At 37.9% G+C, this 15,559-nt stretch overlaps 1 protein-coding gene across 1 annotated transcript in view; it reads right to left on the minus strand.

The window, feature by feature from the left end:
* PPEF1 (protein phosphatase, EF-hand calcium binding domain 1) overlaps positions 1 to 15,559 on the minus strand; it is a 150,309-nt gene that overhangs the window by 106,493 nt on the left and 28,257 nt on the right. The window contains exons 3-5 of the mRNA XM_006835681.1: positions 13,838 to 13,898; positions 5,987 to 6,150; positions 2,036 to 2,150 (exon numbers count right to left, since the gene is read on the minus strand). Coding sequence (XP_006835744.1) covers positions 2,036 to 2,150; positions 5,987 to 6,150; positions 13,838 to 13,898 — 340 coding nt within the window. The remainder of the gene's footprint in view (positions 1 to 2,035; positions 2,151 to 5,986; positions 6,151 to 13,837; positions 13,899 to 15,559) is intronic.

The following is a 15,559-nucleotide window of genomic DNA, read 5'->3' on the forward strand; positions in this document are numbered from 1 at the left end:
GCAGGACCTACCCAGAGAATCAGTGATGCCTGAAATGGAGGCAGAGATGATGACGTGGAGCGATGGAGCAGCTGGAGACTTCAGACCCAGAGAGGGAGAGTGACTGCATGTTGAAGACCTGGGGGGTACGGGGGGAAGGATTGCAGGGTATACCCTTTGGTTGGTTGATGATGCATGGAGGGGATTGTAACCATGACAATGAGACGATATACAATAGAATGAATGTAAAATTAATGTTCTCCCATGTAAACTATCACATAATTCACAATAAAACATTTAAGAAAAAAAATCCAATAGGACAAATATAAAACTGATGTTCTCCCATGTAAACAATCACTCAATTCACAACGAAAACTTAAAAAAAAAAAGAAGAAATTGCAATACAAATAAACATCTTCAAAACAAAAGAAAAAGAAACAATATGTCCTATGGTGCTGTAGGATAAACACTGAACTGCTGATCGCAAGATCAGCGGTTCAAACTCACCTGTCATTCCTCTGACACCCTATACAGTAACACGATGAGTCAGAACTGACTCAACAGCACTTAAAAACAACAGGAAACTCAGTCCTGGTTTCCCAGTCTTCCCAGAGTGGCATCATTTTCCTGATCGTCAGGGCCCAATGTTCTTTATCTCCATGAAAAGTAAGATCTATTAAGTAACTGAATAAAGCCCCCACTATTGAGATACATCATCTGTTGGGCAGAGATATGGTGGTCTGATAAAGTTAGAACTGAACCACCAAAGACTTTCTTCGAAAACCTGAGTCAGAGGACATCACAGAACATGCACTACAACATCAAGTACCTGTCACCACGATAAGATGCTAGAAATGAAAATGGTTTAATTAGATTGTCAAATCCACTTCTACCTGCCAGGGTAAAACAGACACAGGCTAAAAATTGAATTGGAAAATACCAATCACTGTTTTGCAACCTAAAAGCTTAATTAGAAGTTAAGGGGGTTGCTGTTCTTTCCACACAACCCATTCTCAGACAGTTGCAAGCATGCTGAGCACCAACTGTGATGAATTTCAATGTGTACTGTTTCTTCAAGCAATATCCTGCCAGGCTGGCCTATATGATAACAAAATCTCAAATCTTGTTATTTAGAAGAACAAGGAACAGATTTCTGGGACATTCCCACTCTTCAAAAAGCTACAGAGACCAGTTGGAAAAATATAAAATAGCAGCCAAGGGCAAAATGGAGTTTAATCTCTACCCTGCCTTAGGCTTTTCTCTTCCCATTGTAAGTGGTATACAGAGGTCCAGCAACATGGAGCAAATATAATGAGAGAGAGAGAGCAAGGGCAAAAAACACTTACTTATTCCACCCATGGATGGTTTTCCATATTAAAATGCTGTCTGTCTTTATATTTTAAAAAGCTATGAATTCTTTCATTTCTCACATAATTAATTCCTGCCAGCTGGTATGCAAAACAAAGACAAGATGGGTAACAGTAGTATCATTGTTGTTGTTGTTGTTAGGTGCCATCGAGTCAATACCGACCCATAGTGACCTTATGCACAGCAGAACGAAACACTGCCCGATCCTGGGCCAACCTCACTATTGTTGCCACACTTGAGTCCATCAATGCTGCCACTTTGCCAATCCATCTCATTGGGGGTCTTCCTCTTTTCCTCTGACCCTCCACCTTACCAAACATGATATCCTTCTCCAGTGACTGGTCCCTCCTGACAATATGTCCAAAGTATGAGAGACGAAGTTTGGCCATCTTGGCCTCTAACGAGCACTCTGGCTGCATTTCTTCCAAAATGGATCTATTGGTTCTTTTGGCAGCCCATGGCACTTTCAATATTTTCCTCCAACACCATAACTCAAAGGCATCAATTCTTCTATGGTCTTCCTTATTCACTCTCCAGCTTTCACATGCATATGAGTTTATTGAAAATAAGATAATTCTATATCAACAGTGTTTCCTTAACACAGTACAATTGAAATAGTTTTCAAGTTGGACAAATGATGTAGGACCTAGCTCCTAGGTATTCATTTGGCAACTGCTCTGAAACTTACCACAGACAGTTATCTCATTGTAGGGCAAGGTTCTTATGTGAGAGACATTCGGCATTTTCATCAAGACTTTCTTGGCCTCATGTAGCACCGCTAAGACATAATGAGGGTGAAGAATCTGTGAGAGGAAGACAGAGGAAATAGACATAATAAGCTAACAAGAAAAGCATGAGCATGTAGAAAATTATAAAGGTGGAACATAAGACCACATTTCAGGTAGTTGTATTTCAGAATGATCTCTAAATTATACTCAAATAGGTTATTCTAGCACAGTGTCTGACGTATTACAGGTCCATGGTAGATAACTGTAAGTTATGAGTGACTGAACCAATGCATAAATGATTCCTAGGATGTTGACAGTTTCTTGTTCTTAATTGGCATTATCCATTCAGGGAATCTGAAGTCTTTGTGTGGCATTGAGAGTTAATGCACTGGACTGCAAGGTAAGTTTGAACTACAAGGTCAGTGGTTCAATCTCACCAGTTGCTCCTCAGAAACCCTACACAGGGTCACTATGAGTTGGAACCAACTCAACGGTACTTAACAACAACAACGAATTCACAGAATCAACGCTTATTGGTCCTGACAACCCAAGAGAAGTAACAGATTATCCAAAGGCAATGTGGAGCAAAAAAAAGAGAGAGAGAGAAGGAGGAAAAGAAAACAGAAAACAGAATGAAAGAGAAGTGTTACTTTGTATTTGTTTGAGATACAAACTAGGTGTTGCTTGGTTTGGAGCTCTCATAAGGTAGCCAGACAAGTTCCCAAGGAACACCTGAGTCAGGTATCCCAGGTGTGGCTCCAATATTTGATGCATAAACTTGAGAATTTACAGAAAATCAAGCACATTAATTCAAAAGTCTAAGGATCAACCATATTCCACCCCCCAACAAAAAAATGTGGATTTATGACAATTCATCGCACTGATCCCCAGTTATAGTGTTGATGAGTTTTGTATAGATAAACTGTTTTCTCCTCCAGATTTTAAGCTAGTATATCAATCTTCGTTTTTAATAAAATATTCCAAATAAGAAAATATTTTTAAAAAACAAACAACTACAGCAGGTACTTATGCAGCTATCACAGAAATTCAATAGATGTTGATATGACATTAGGGGCCAGGACTCTTTCGACCTCCTATATGGGAGCCACCAGCCACCCAGGGCTATTGATCATTGGAACTGGGGCCAGTCCAAAGTGAGATGTGCTGTAAGTGCAAAATACACACTGGATTTCAAAGACTTTGGTATGAAAAACAAAAAGAAGATAAAGTATTTCATTAATACTTTTGTACATAATTACATATTGAAATAGTTGTTTTGATATATTGGGTTCAATAACAACATGATTAAAAATTAATTTCACCTATTTATTTTTACCTATTTAATGCAACTACTAGAAAGTCTGGAATACTGGTGTGGCGCTGTTAAGACCAGCACTGAACTGCTAACCATAAGGTCATCAGTTCAAACCCATGAGCTACTCCTTAGAAACTCCATACAGGGTCTCTATGAGTCGGAAGCGACTTGGCGGCACTTTACAACAACAACTAGAAAGTTTAAAATTACACACACGGCCCACATTATGTTTCTATTGAACTGCATTGGTTTAGATTATTTAAGGCTGTGAGAGAGGGTCATGTCTACATATGGTTCAGATATTGTTTTGGGAATAGAATTTAAGATAGCTGGAAACCTTCCGACCAATCATGCCTCACAGTGCCCTGAAGCGTAGTGGTTATGAATTGGGCTGCAAGCCGCAAGATCAGCAGTTCGAAACTACCAGCTGTTCCACGGGAGAAAGATGAGGCGTTTTGTTCCCGTCAAGATTTACAGCCTCGCTATGAGTCAGAACCGACTCCACGGCACACAATAACAACATTAGAATAACAAAATGATTTTCTATCCCAGATCCCAAAAACATTTGATTTAAGTTTTAAGAATTTTCATTATTAAGTAATTCATTTTCTCAAAAGATATGAGACAGGATTTGAAGTAATATGAGAATTAGGAGGAAAGAAAGGGGCCTTTGGATTTTGAGTGAAGAGAGACCCATATTTCCTCTTCAAAACCTAATGGACTGACTGCAAAGTATTTTCACCACAAAATAATCTATCTAATTCACAAGTAGAATCAAAATTTGAATGTGAACTTCATTGTTCTTGTACTTGTTGTCAAGTACTGTCAAGTTGGTTCTGACTCATAGTGACCCTGTATAGGGTTTCCAAAGAGCAGCTGGTGAGTTTGAAGCACTGACCTTGCAGTCCAGAGCATCATATTGCAGCCACACACCAAGACTCCAACTTTCTATTGTTATTGTTGCTGTTAAGTGCTGTCTAGTCAGTTCTGACTCATAGCAACCCTGTATAGAGGTTCGAAGGAGCGGCTGGTGAATGTGAACCACTGACCTTGAGGTTCAAACCGAACCTGAGGTTCAGTGCATTATCCCACAGCACCACAGAAAGAGTCCAACTTTCCATTGGACACATTTAAAAGGAATAGGCAAAGTACTTTTGTATAATGATGCATTTCAAGTGGTACATTTAATATATTGATTCCCAGTGCTGGCTTTTGTTACCTCAAGTTGCTATTATGATTGTTCTGGTCCCTTTGTAGCACTAATCAGAGTTAATTACTGTTTGAAGAGGCCGTTTTGTTTTGGAAAGAAGTTAAATGAACAAATAATCATTGAGAATATATCACAACAACAGAAAATTCCCGTTATTACAACAGTTTTTCTGGGTCCTGTTTAGATTGCCTAAAATCTCTTTGGTAAATATTGTTGTTGTTGTTAGGTGCCATTGAGTCTTTACCGACTCATAGTGACCCTATGCACCACAGAACGAAACACTGCCTGATCCTGGGCCAACCTCACAATTGTTGCTACACTTGAGTCCATTGATGCTATTGATAATATTACCAATGATGTCTGTTGGTAATATTAAAACTTGTTTATAAAGTTATCTTTCAATTGAGTGATAATTGCTGTGTTTACAAATACAATACTAAATATGCAAAATAATTAACTCAGATATTGGTTTCTACATTTATATACATATTCAGATTAGAAACAACAAATAAAATATTCACATTATTTTAAAAGTGTTAAAGGCAGAAAATACAATTTTTAAAGGATGTTTCTTTTTTAAAATACTAGTTTTCAATGGAAAACTGAAACAAAAATTTAAACAGTGAAACATATTATTTACAACAATGCAAATTAATTTTCTCTCCTTCCCAGACTTCAGTTTCCCCAAACCCCTCCCAAGAAATGCTGTTAAGAAAGCCTTGAGTATTTTTCCAAAAAAAATTCAATACATTTGCAAGCATACACAAATCCCTTAGTAAAATGGAGTCTATCCATACAATGGAATATTATTCAGCCAAAAAGGGAATGAAGTCTTTATAAATGCTACAACATAGATGAATCTTAAAAACATTATGCTAAGTTAAAGAATCCAGACACAAAAGGCCACATGCTATATGATTCCACTTACAGAAAATATCCAGAATAAGAAATCCTTAAGAGACAGAAAGTAGCTCTGTGGTTACCAGAAGGTGGCGGGGAGAGGAGAGGGGGAAATAGAAGTGACAGCTAATGGGTATGGGGCTTCTTTTGTGATGATAAAAATGTTATGCAATTAGGTAGTGGTGATGGTTGTACAATCTTATGAATATACTAAAAAACTGTATATTTAAGAATACTGAATTTTATGGTATGTAGATTATATATCAGAGAAAGAAAGAAAGGGAAAAAGAAAGAAAAGGGGAACCACTGTAATTACACATTGAGAGGAGGTAACTACACCTGAGAAGACTTCTATTTAATTAAACAAAGCAGACAGCAGCTTTCATTTAAGTGAAAATTTTTTGCTACAATATTTTCATTCATCTGTTCAACAGTTTTTTAGCACTTATATATACAAAAATCAAGGCAGCATCTGCTTCCACTTGCCTTTTGTTCCTTGAAGCCCTCAATAAGTATCTCAATATCATTAAAAGTGAGTGGAAATTGCAGGCGAGGACCATTATAGGAGTCCGGGACATTTATCATCTTTGTATAGTCCTCTTCTTCATACGTGTCTGGAAAGCTGCTACCAAAAAGTTGAGTTACTAAATCTGGAAAGGGAAGGACAGAAAGAGGCGAAATCAACATTCCCATGCATAAATGTAATAAATATCTTCTTCAAGATCTAGTCCTTGCAAGGCAATATGTTAAATGTTAAGAATACCAAACTATCTCAAATAAAATAGAGAGAAATGGTAGATTCTAAGACCAGGAGGTACAGTCACATGTGTCTACATTTTACCAAAGCAGTAAGTACATAGTTGTTGTTGCTAAGTGCCATTGAGTTGGTTCCAACCCATAGCAACCCTGTACAGGCTTCTGAGGAGCAGCTGGTGAGCTTGAACTACCAACTTTGTGGTGAAAATCATTTTGCAGTCCAGCGTATTAACCCACAGCCCCACACCAGGACTCCAGGTATATAATTGTTGTTGTTGTTGTTAAGTGCTGTCAAGTCAGTTCCGACCCATTGCAACCCTGTAAAGGGTTTCTGAGGAGCGACTTCCTGAGCTTGAACTGCTAACCTCGCAGTTCAAATGGCTTTGCAGTCTGGCGCATCAATCCACAGCGCCACACCAGGACTCCCCAAGTATATAATTAGTGGGAAGGAAAAGGAGAAGTACAATGAAAACTGGTCAATCAATTTATTTTGATGCTCTGATGCTCCCACTCTAAATTTTTGGCTCACTCTTATAACTCAGATTTTTACAAACAGAGCTGAAGACATAACAATACATTGCATTCAATTTAAACGCCTATTGCTATTTTCAGGACCTACAGAAAATCGAATTGCAACAGTCATTCAATTTTTCCAGTTAAAGACCTCAGAGGTTTTTACTTAGCTGTAATTGATTTCTCTATTCACATAAAAACATGACATGATTTTTTTTGTTCTTTGTAACAAAGCAGATAAAGTCAGATGACAAACCATAGGCAGATAAACCCAAAGGACACTTCGCAGAGGCATTTCTATAGAAAAGATTGACTGCACTGTTCATTTCAGTAGGTGCTGAGACTCTGGGTCCCTTCTTGCTGGACTGCCTATGGAACAAACAGAAATCTGACCAATTTGGGTGGAGAAAGATGAAAGGGGATGTGGTAGATTGATGGCAAAGGTGACCCCAGTTCTTTATCCCAGCATCCATTCATCCTCTTTTTAAGGTAATTTTGCAGTGACTCCCATCAACCTGGATCACTTATGTTGGCCCACAGAAGGTTGTGAAAGTGATATGTACCAGATCCAAGCCTAAACCTCAAGAAGAGTTGCATAGTTTCATGCTTGCTCTCCCTCTGGATACTGCCACTACCATAAAGCTCAGGCTAGCCTACTGAAAGCCAAAAACCATGAAGAGCAGAACTAAGTGATCCTAGCTAATGCTATCTTAGATCACTGAACAGCCACAGACATCCAGATATGTGTGAGCTCCGAGCAAGACCAGAAAATTGCCCAACCAAGCCTGCAAAGATCAGCAGACATGTCCAGCTAGTCTTTAGACTTGTGAGTAAAAATAATATCAATTATTATATGCAGGAGCCCTGGTAGCATAGTGGTTAAAAATGCTAACTAAAAGGTTAATGGGTTCAAATACACCAGTTGCTCCATGGAGAAAAGATATAGCAGTCTGCTACTGTAAAGATGTTGTTGTTGTTGTTGTTAAGTGCCGTCGAGTCGGTTCCGACCCATAGCGACCCTGTACAGGGTTTCCGAGGCTGTAAATCTTTACGGGAGCAGAACGCCTCATCTTTCTCCCGCGGAGCAGCTGGTAGTTTTGAACCGTATGTACAGCCTTGGATATCCTATGGGTCAATTGTACTCCATCTTATAGGATTGCTATGTGTTGGAATCAACTCAATGACAGAGAGTTGTTTGTTTGTTTGTTTGTTTGTTTGTTTACTACTGTATGCCACTGAGGTGCTGTAGCTGTACTATACACAGCATTAATGTAATTATTTTGAGCTACTATTTTTTAACCCGTTGTGTCAACTCATTTCATTATTTCTATGTTCTTTACCAATATATTTATGCAATGATCATAACAACCATGTAAGGTAAGTATTGTTATTAACCCCGTTCTATAGATGATGAACAAAGACATAGCATGTACGTGGGAATGATGGAACTCAATCCCAGAGAAGTTAACTCCAGAGCTCAAATCCTAATTACTTACTACATATGAAAATATAATTATTTCTTACAAAATATACAGTATTGTTTATATGTTGTTGCTAAGTGTTGTTGAGTCAGGTCTGACTGATAGCAACACTGTACAGGGTTTCCAAGGAGCAGACGGTAGGTTTGAACTGCCAACCTTATAATTCCCAGCCCAGTGCTGATCCTACAGCACCACACTTAAAGTTAATTTCATGAACAATCCAAACTGCGAGGTATAAACATGAAATTAACATTTATTTTTCCCACCATTGCCTTCTCACACATGCTCTGTCAACAATCTCTTTTCCATCGGCTAACTGATGCAGCAAATCAATTCCATCACTTCCAATTATTAAAAATCAATCTGGCTGCTTAAGAATTCAAAAAAAAAAAAATTGGGGTTTTGGGTTTTTTTTGTTGTTGTTTTTAAGTTAAAGCTCAGTCTAGTCATTCCTTCCATAGAATTGAGAGTCCACATTCCTCATAAATTCAATGATAAATGTGGGTAATTCCTGACTTACAACATATTTCACTTACAATGAACTAAAACTTTTTTACTTTTTCTTTTGGTATGTCCTATCATTAGTGGTGGTGGTAGTGGTGGTGTGCTGTGGAGTCGGTTCCAACTCATAGTGACCCCGGTTTCTGAGGCTGTAAATCTTTACAGGAGCAAAAAGCCTCATCTTTCTCCCGTGGAACAGCTGGTAGTTTCAAATTGCTGACCTTGAGGTTAGCAGCCCGATTCGTAACCACTACGCTACCAGAGCTCCTTTATTAATGATAAATTATACTGATTAATTATACTAATGGTATAAGGAACTAAATTAATGCTGCAGCAAGTAATTTACTGATGCTATCATTCTCAGATGTTCACTTGCAGATGATCAATTGTATGATTTACTGTTCAAACACTGCTACATGTATTTAGTTTTCTAAATTAAAGTTGCTTGAAAACATGGATCCTAATGCCTGTTGCTTTGCTAAAATTGATAGATTCAGGAGGCAGTGAGATGAAATATATGAAGAAAAAAAGAAATGGCCCATACAGACAACTCTCAGTAATTTTTTGACAAGACATGCCATCTTTATTCTTGGAGAAAATCCAAATAACCTAGAGCTTTCCACAAGTGGAGTTATTACTGCAAGTCACAACATGCCAGTATCACTCAGTTCTTTATCATCAGAGTACATTTTTATGATTTGTGTATTTTATGCATATATATGTATTAAATATATATCTATAAGTTTATGTGTAATGTTTCCAATCCCAAAAAACAAAGATCAGATGCATAAAGATACTAATAATAAAAGGCAATAACAATGAATACTAAAAAGTCAGAACCAACTTATAATGGACTAAGTTGGGTACTACCTGTATATAAAAAAAATACCATTTCTCTATGCCAATTCTTAGTAAAACCTGCTCAGTATAAAATATCAGGTAACACCAACTCATAACTCTTCTGCTGGGTTTTAGCCACATAGAAAAGAATAACATAGATCCTCTTCTGGTAGATAACGCATGTCATGCAGGAAAACAATCAAAAGTTTTCATATTTCTATTGCATGTACTGTCCTTATAGACTATAATTATTGTAAATAATAATGTAATGAATGTGAACAATATTTGAAGTTTTGTGCAATATTTAATTAGAACTTATCTTTACCTATTTGATTTATCATTCTGTCAACATGAATTGAAACTAATTAAATATAATAAAATATTGAATTAAATCAAATGATAGCTTTACAAGTTGCTCTAAAGAAAATACTTCAAAAAAACAAAACAAAACCCACACACAGTCTTTTCTTTTATCCAGTACAGTTGTAAAATCTGGACAGGGGAAAATTTAAAGCCCATAATTAAAATTTTTTTAAAACATTCTGTCTCTACCACCCACATACCACTTTGAAAGCAAGCTTCAGATAATGCTAGGAAAAGAACAGCACCAATTGAACCTCATATATAATTATTTCATCTCTCAATTATGAATCTCAATCTAAACCATTGGTGTCCATGTAATATTTTCACTAGATGCCAAAATGAAATTTAATAAAATTTAACACCAGTTCCTGATTTTTATGATACTTTCTTAACATAATAAACATTTTAAATAAATAACAAGGTTTTCCCATTATATCATAAAAAAACAAGGATACCCACTTTCACTGTTTTACTTTAATATTGTTCTGGTATCTCTTACCAGTGCAATAAGACACAGAGCTAAAATAGGAGCTAGGATAGAAATAAAAATGAAGTTGCTTATTATGGCCAATGTGATTAAATACCTAAATTCAAGAAAAAGTAAAGTCTTCCAGAAATGATACCAAATTCAATATAATACAGAGGTTAATCAACCTGGACTTGAACGAGAGCTTCACCACTGATGAGATGAACATCTTCGGTAAGTTATTCTCTAAGACTCAGTATCCTCATCTACAAAACAAGATACTAATACTAATTTCATTGGTTTATCATGAAGACTAAGGAGCTCTGGTAGCGTAGTGATTACGAATAGGGCTGTGAACCTCAAGGTCAGCAGTTTGAAACTACCAGCTGTTCCATGGGAGAAAGATAAGGGTTTCTGCTCCCGTAAAGATTTACAGCCTCGGAAACCCTGTACAGGGTCGCTATGAGTCGGAACCAACTCCACGGCACATAACACCACCAAAAACAACATCATGAAGACTGAATGAGATGCATTTAAAGCACTTAAATATATGGCACATGGTAACATTTAATACATGTTGTTGTTGTTATGTACTGTGGATTGACACAGTAGCAGCAGCAATGGACTCAAATATAACAATTGCGAGTATGGCACAGGACCAACCATTGTTTCATGCTGTTGTACATAAAGTTGCAATGAGTTAGAAACGACTCGGCAACACCTAACAACAACAACAATATTACATATCCACCAGAATGGCTAACATGAAAAAGACAGACAATTCCAAGTGTTGACGGAGATATGGAACAACTAAAACTCTCATACACTGGTGGGAATATAACTTGGTACATCCATTGTGAAAACTGTCAGTATCTAATAAAAGTGAATGTGCATACCATATAAGTCAGAAATTCTACTTATGGATTGTGGCACATCCTTATAATAATAGCCTCCAATGAATCATGCCTCTCTGAGTCCAGATCCCTTCACAATGTAATGCCACCACTTCTCCCATCAAGACATGGATCTTTTCAAATCCCTGGAATCTGAAACTGAAATTGTTACTTACTTTGAGCAATAAAATACTCTGTTGTAAAACTCAAAACTGACTTTGAGTTCTAGAACCTGTGCCTTAAGAGATTTTACAGCTTCTACCTTTGGACTCCTGGTGTGGCGCTGTGGGCTAATGCACTAGACTGCAAAGCCGTTTGAATAGCAAGGTTGGCAGTTGAAGCTCACCAGTTGCTCCTTGGAAACCCTATATAGGGTCGGAACTGACTCAACGGCACTTAACAACAACCTTTGCCCTCTTGGGGCCCAGTCACTATGTAAAGAAGTACAGGATATTCTGCTGCACAGAGAGGTTGCTTGAGGAGAACTGAGTAACTCAAGTTAAGAGACGAGACCAATGACTTGGCATGTGAGTAAAACTATTTGGAGTGAGCCCAACTGACTCCACATGGAGCAGAGAAAAGTCATCCCTAGGATCCCTGTTCAAATTCCTGACTCACAGAATCAAAAGCAGTAAAATGGCTGTTGTTTTCAAGCCACTAAATTTTGCTTGGCCTTCAGCAAAAGATAACTGAAAGTAAGTACAAAGCAAAAGAAATCAATATATATGTTCATAACAAAGAACAAGTATACGAATGTGCATAACAGCACTATTTAAATTACCCAAACTGTAAACAACCCAAATGTCCATAAACAACAGAATGTATAAATGATATTCATAAAATGGAATAGTATTTAGCAACAAGAAAGACTAATTGCAGCAACATGGATGACTCTCACAAATATAATGTTGAACAAAAGAAGCCAGATTCAAAAGGGGTATATGGTATATGCTTCCAATTATATCAATAAGTTCAAAAACAAGTAAAATTAATCTAGGGTATGTTGTGGTGTTGTTGTTAGGCACCACTGAGTCAATTTCAACTCAAAATGACACCTATGTCAGAGTAGAACTGCTCTCTAGGGTTTCATAGGTTGTAATCTTTATGGAAGCAGATCACCAGGTCTTTCTCCTGTATAGCCACCTTAAGGGGGTTCAAACCCCAACCGTTTAGAAGTCAGGATAGGAGTTATGGGGGTAATGGGTGCTGAGTAGACACTGGAAGGGGGCAGGAGATGCTTCTATGGATCTGATGACATTTTATTCCTGTCCTGTGTGCAAGTCATGTGGCTGTGTTTACTTAGAGAAAATGTATTACATCATATGTTTATGATCTGTGTACTTTTCTATAATGTATATCATACTGTAAGAAAAAATTTACATAAGAAGATCAAACCACTGTCCCCTTCTTTGGTAAATGTATTTTTTAATACTTTTTAATCATCTGTAGAAATTTTTAAATGCATGTTTTTAAAAATACAGAGTCTGAGTAAATAGCTCTGGGCTATAACCCAGCCATCTGTGGCTATGAAACTCAGTAAGTGATTCTGATGCACAGTCTGGATTGAAATATTAGGTCATTAGCAGAAAGAGTGTTGTTTCATTTCATCATTATTGTATTCCCTCCAAAAAAATATTCTTGCCAAAAAACATGAAGCACAAACAACTGTCTTTCAAATTGCAATTATCTAAAAGACAGAAAATGGCAATGTACCCACTTCCACCCACATCCCACGCCTCAGGTTTGGCTATTCCACCATTTAGAAAGCTTCTACAGATCATGAAAGGCTTTAATTAGTTTCATGCATATGCACTAGTTCAAATCATGCCATTAACACATCATTCTTTCACCACATTGAAGGGTATTTATCAGATTATTTTAAATATACTCATTCAAATATACAGTTTAATTACAGCAAATTAATGGTTGGCCCAAATTAAAGCAAAATGAGTTTTTACATCTAATATCTATCTTGGAGATAACAACAGGCAGATCTTAATTTGCTAGGAATATGCATGCCTTGTGAATAATTATAATTTAAAATCATTTGTGAACCACACCTATGTTGTCCATATCTGCTTCAGAATGCCTAGAGAGAGAAATAGAGACAGAGACAGAGGCAACAAAGAGATGATGGGGCAAACTATGTTGAGTCTGTAATTCCCCCGCCCCTACCCTAATCTGCTGCTTGAAATAGGATATTTTGAGCTCTCAGTGCAGAAGTTTTGTGTATGAAAAATAAGAACCTCTTTACTAAGCTACTGCTGCACATCAATAGACTAGGGTTCAGAGGAGATATTCAACAAATATGATAAGTTAATTTTTTGAAAAGTGAGAATTTTAAGCGGCAGGTTTTGCCTGCACCATTCAGAAAGGGTACTGATTTCATCAGTTGTTTGGTGTCACATAGCAAGACACGTAGTCCTTTTCAATTTCTTAGGGTTATTCCATTTTCAGAATTTACATTATTTGATGAGGGCAACTTCATAACTATTTTTCAAACTACTAAAATATTTTTACTTACTTGGATCTTTCTCACGTGCTTTTGCGTAGTTTTCAAACATGAAGGAAAAAAAGTTGGAGAGCTGAACAAAATAAAAATACATTAATCATTTAATGCACCACCAACAACAGTAACTGTCTAAAACAAATGCTGGGTGCCCTATCCCAGTCCCCTTCACCTGTCTGGCCCACTCTTCACCTAACAGTTGCTGGTGCTAATGTATCACCTCTCCCCTCTGAAGAATTGCCCTTAGAGGATGGGAGACCCTGCACCCAAAGTTTCAGCCTCCCTGGTAACTGCCCATAGACAATAACTGAAGGAAGCAAGGCTATAACAGCCCAGCCTCAACTCACCCTGTATTAACCTCTGGGACAAACTCTGGGATCACTCCCAGGGAGATCAGGCTGAAGTCACGTTTCTCCAGACCCCACTTTTTGCCCAGCTTCTTGCCCCACCCTCTTGATTTCCTCACTCCCATGTAGGGTTTCCCTGACAGCACTCTCAATAAGTCACTTGCACCAGAATCTCTATCTCAGACTCTGCTTCTCGGAAGCCCAACTTAAGACAGTGACTAATTTTGTTCAATATAACCTCTTCTCTCCTGTTTGGTGGTGAGATGTTAAGAGACACTCTTAAGTGTCAATAAAAGAAGGGAGGAAAGTAAAGGTAGAAACCCACTAGCATTCTTCTGACTTTCATCTAGGTGCTGCCTCTGTGCCTACCATTGATCTGCAAAGTCCTGCATTTCAACTTTTTCTTTAAGGCCTGTCTCTCAGGAGGAGTGAAGACTGAAGTAATCAATCTCGGAGCAGACAAGAGGGGGACTTTCCATATGAATATCAAAATATATGGTTTAAAAACTGTTGATGGCTTTATCAATTACAAGCCAACAGAAACCACATTAAGATACCACTTTGTGTCCACTTGTTGGTGTTAGCTGCCTTCCAGTCTGCCTATATTCACGGCAATCCCAAAACTAAATGCTGCATGGCCCTGGGCCATGCTCACAGGTTAGGGATCAGTTTTGCTCAATAGGGTTTTCATTGGCTGATTTCCAGAAGAAGTTCGCCACACTTTTCTTCTTATTCTGCCTTAGTCTAGAAGCTCTGCTAAAACCTGTTCAGCATCATTTGTTGTTGTTGTTAGGTGCCCATCGAGTTGGTACCAACTCATAGCAACCTTATGCACAGCAGAATGAAACAATGCCTGATCCTGGGCCACCCTCGCTATCATTGCCATAGTTGAGGCCATTGATGCTGCCACTTGGCCAATCCATCTCGCTAGGGGTCTTCCTCTTTTTCTCTGACCCTCCACCTTACCAAACATGATATCCTTCTCCAACGACTGGTCCCTCTTGACAATATGTCCAAAGTATGAGACATGAATTCTGGCCATCCTGGCCTCCAAGGAGCACTCTGGCTGCACTTCTTCCAACACAGATCTGTTAGTTGTTTTGGCAGCCCATGGCACTTTCAATATTCTTCTCCAACACCATAACTCAAAGGCATCAATTCTTCTACGGTCTTCCTTATTCACTGTCCAGCTTTCACATGCTATGAAGTTACTGAAAATGACATGGCTTGGGTCAGGCGCACCTTAGTCCTCAAGCTGACATCTTTGCTCTTCAACACCTTAAAAAGGTCTTGTGCAGTAGATTTGCCTAATGCAATACGTTGTTTGATTTCTTGACTGCTGCTTCCATGAATATTGATAGTTGATCCAAGAAGAATGAAGTCCTTGACA

This window comes from Chrysochloris asiatica, unplaced genomic scaffold, assembly GCF_000296735.1.
Source record: "Chrysochloris asiatica unplaced genomic scaffold, ChrAsi1.0 scaffold00018, whole genome shotgun sequence".
Taxonomy (NCBI): Eukaryota; Metazoa; Chordata; class Mammalia; order Afrosoricida; family Chrysochloridae; genus Chrysochloris; species Chrysochloris asiatica.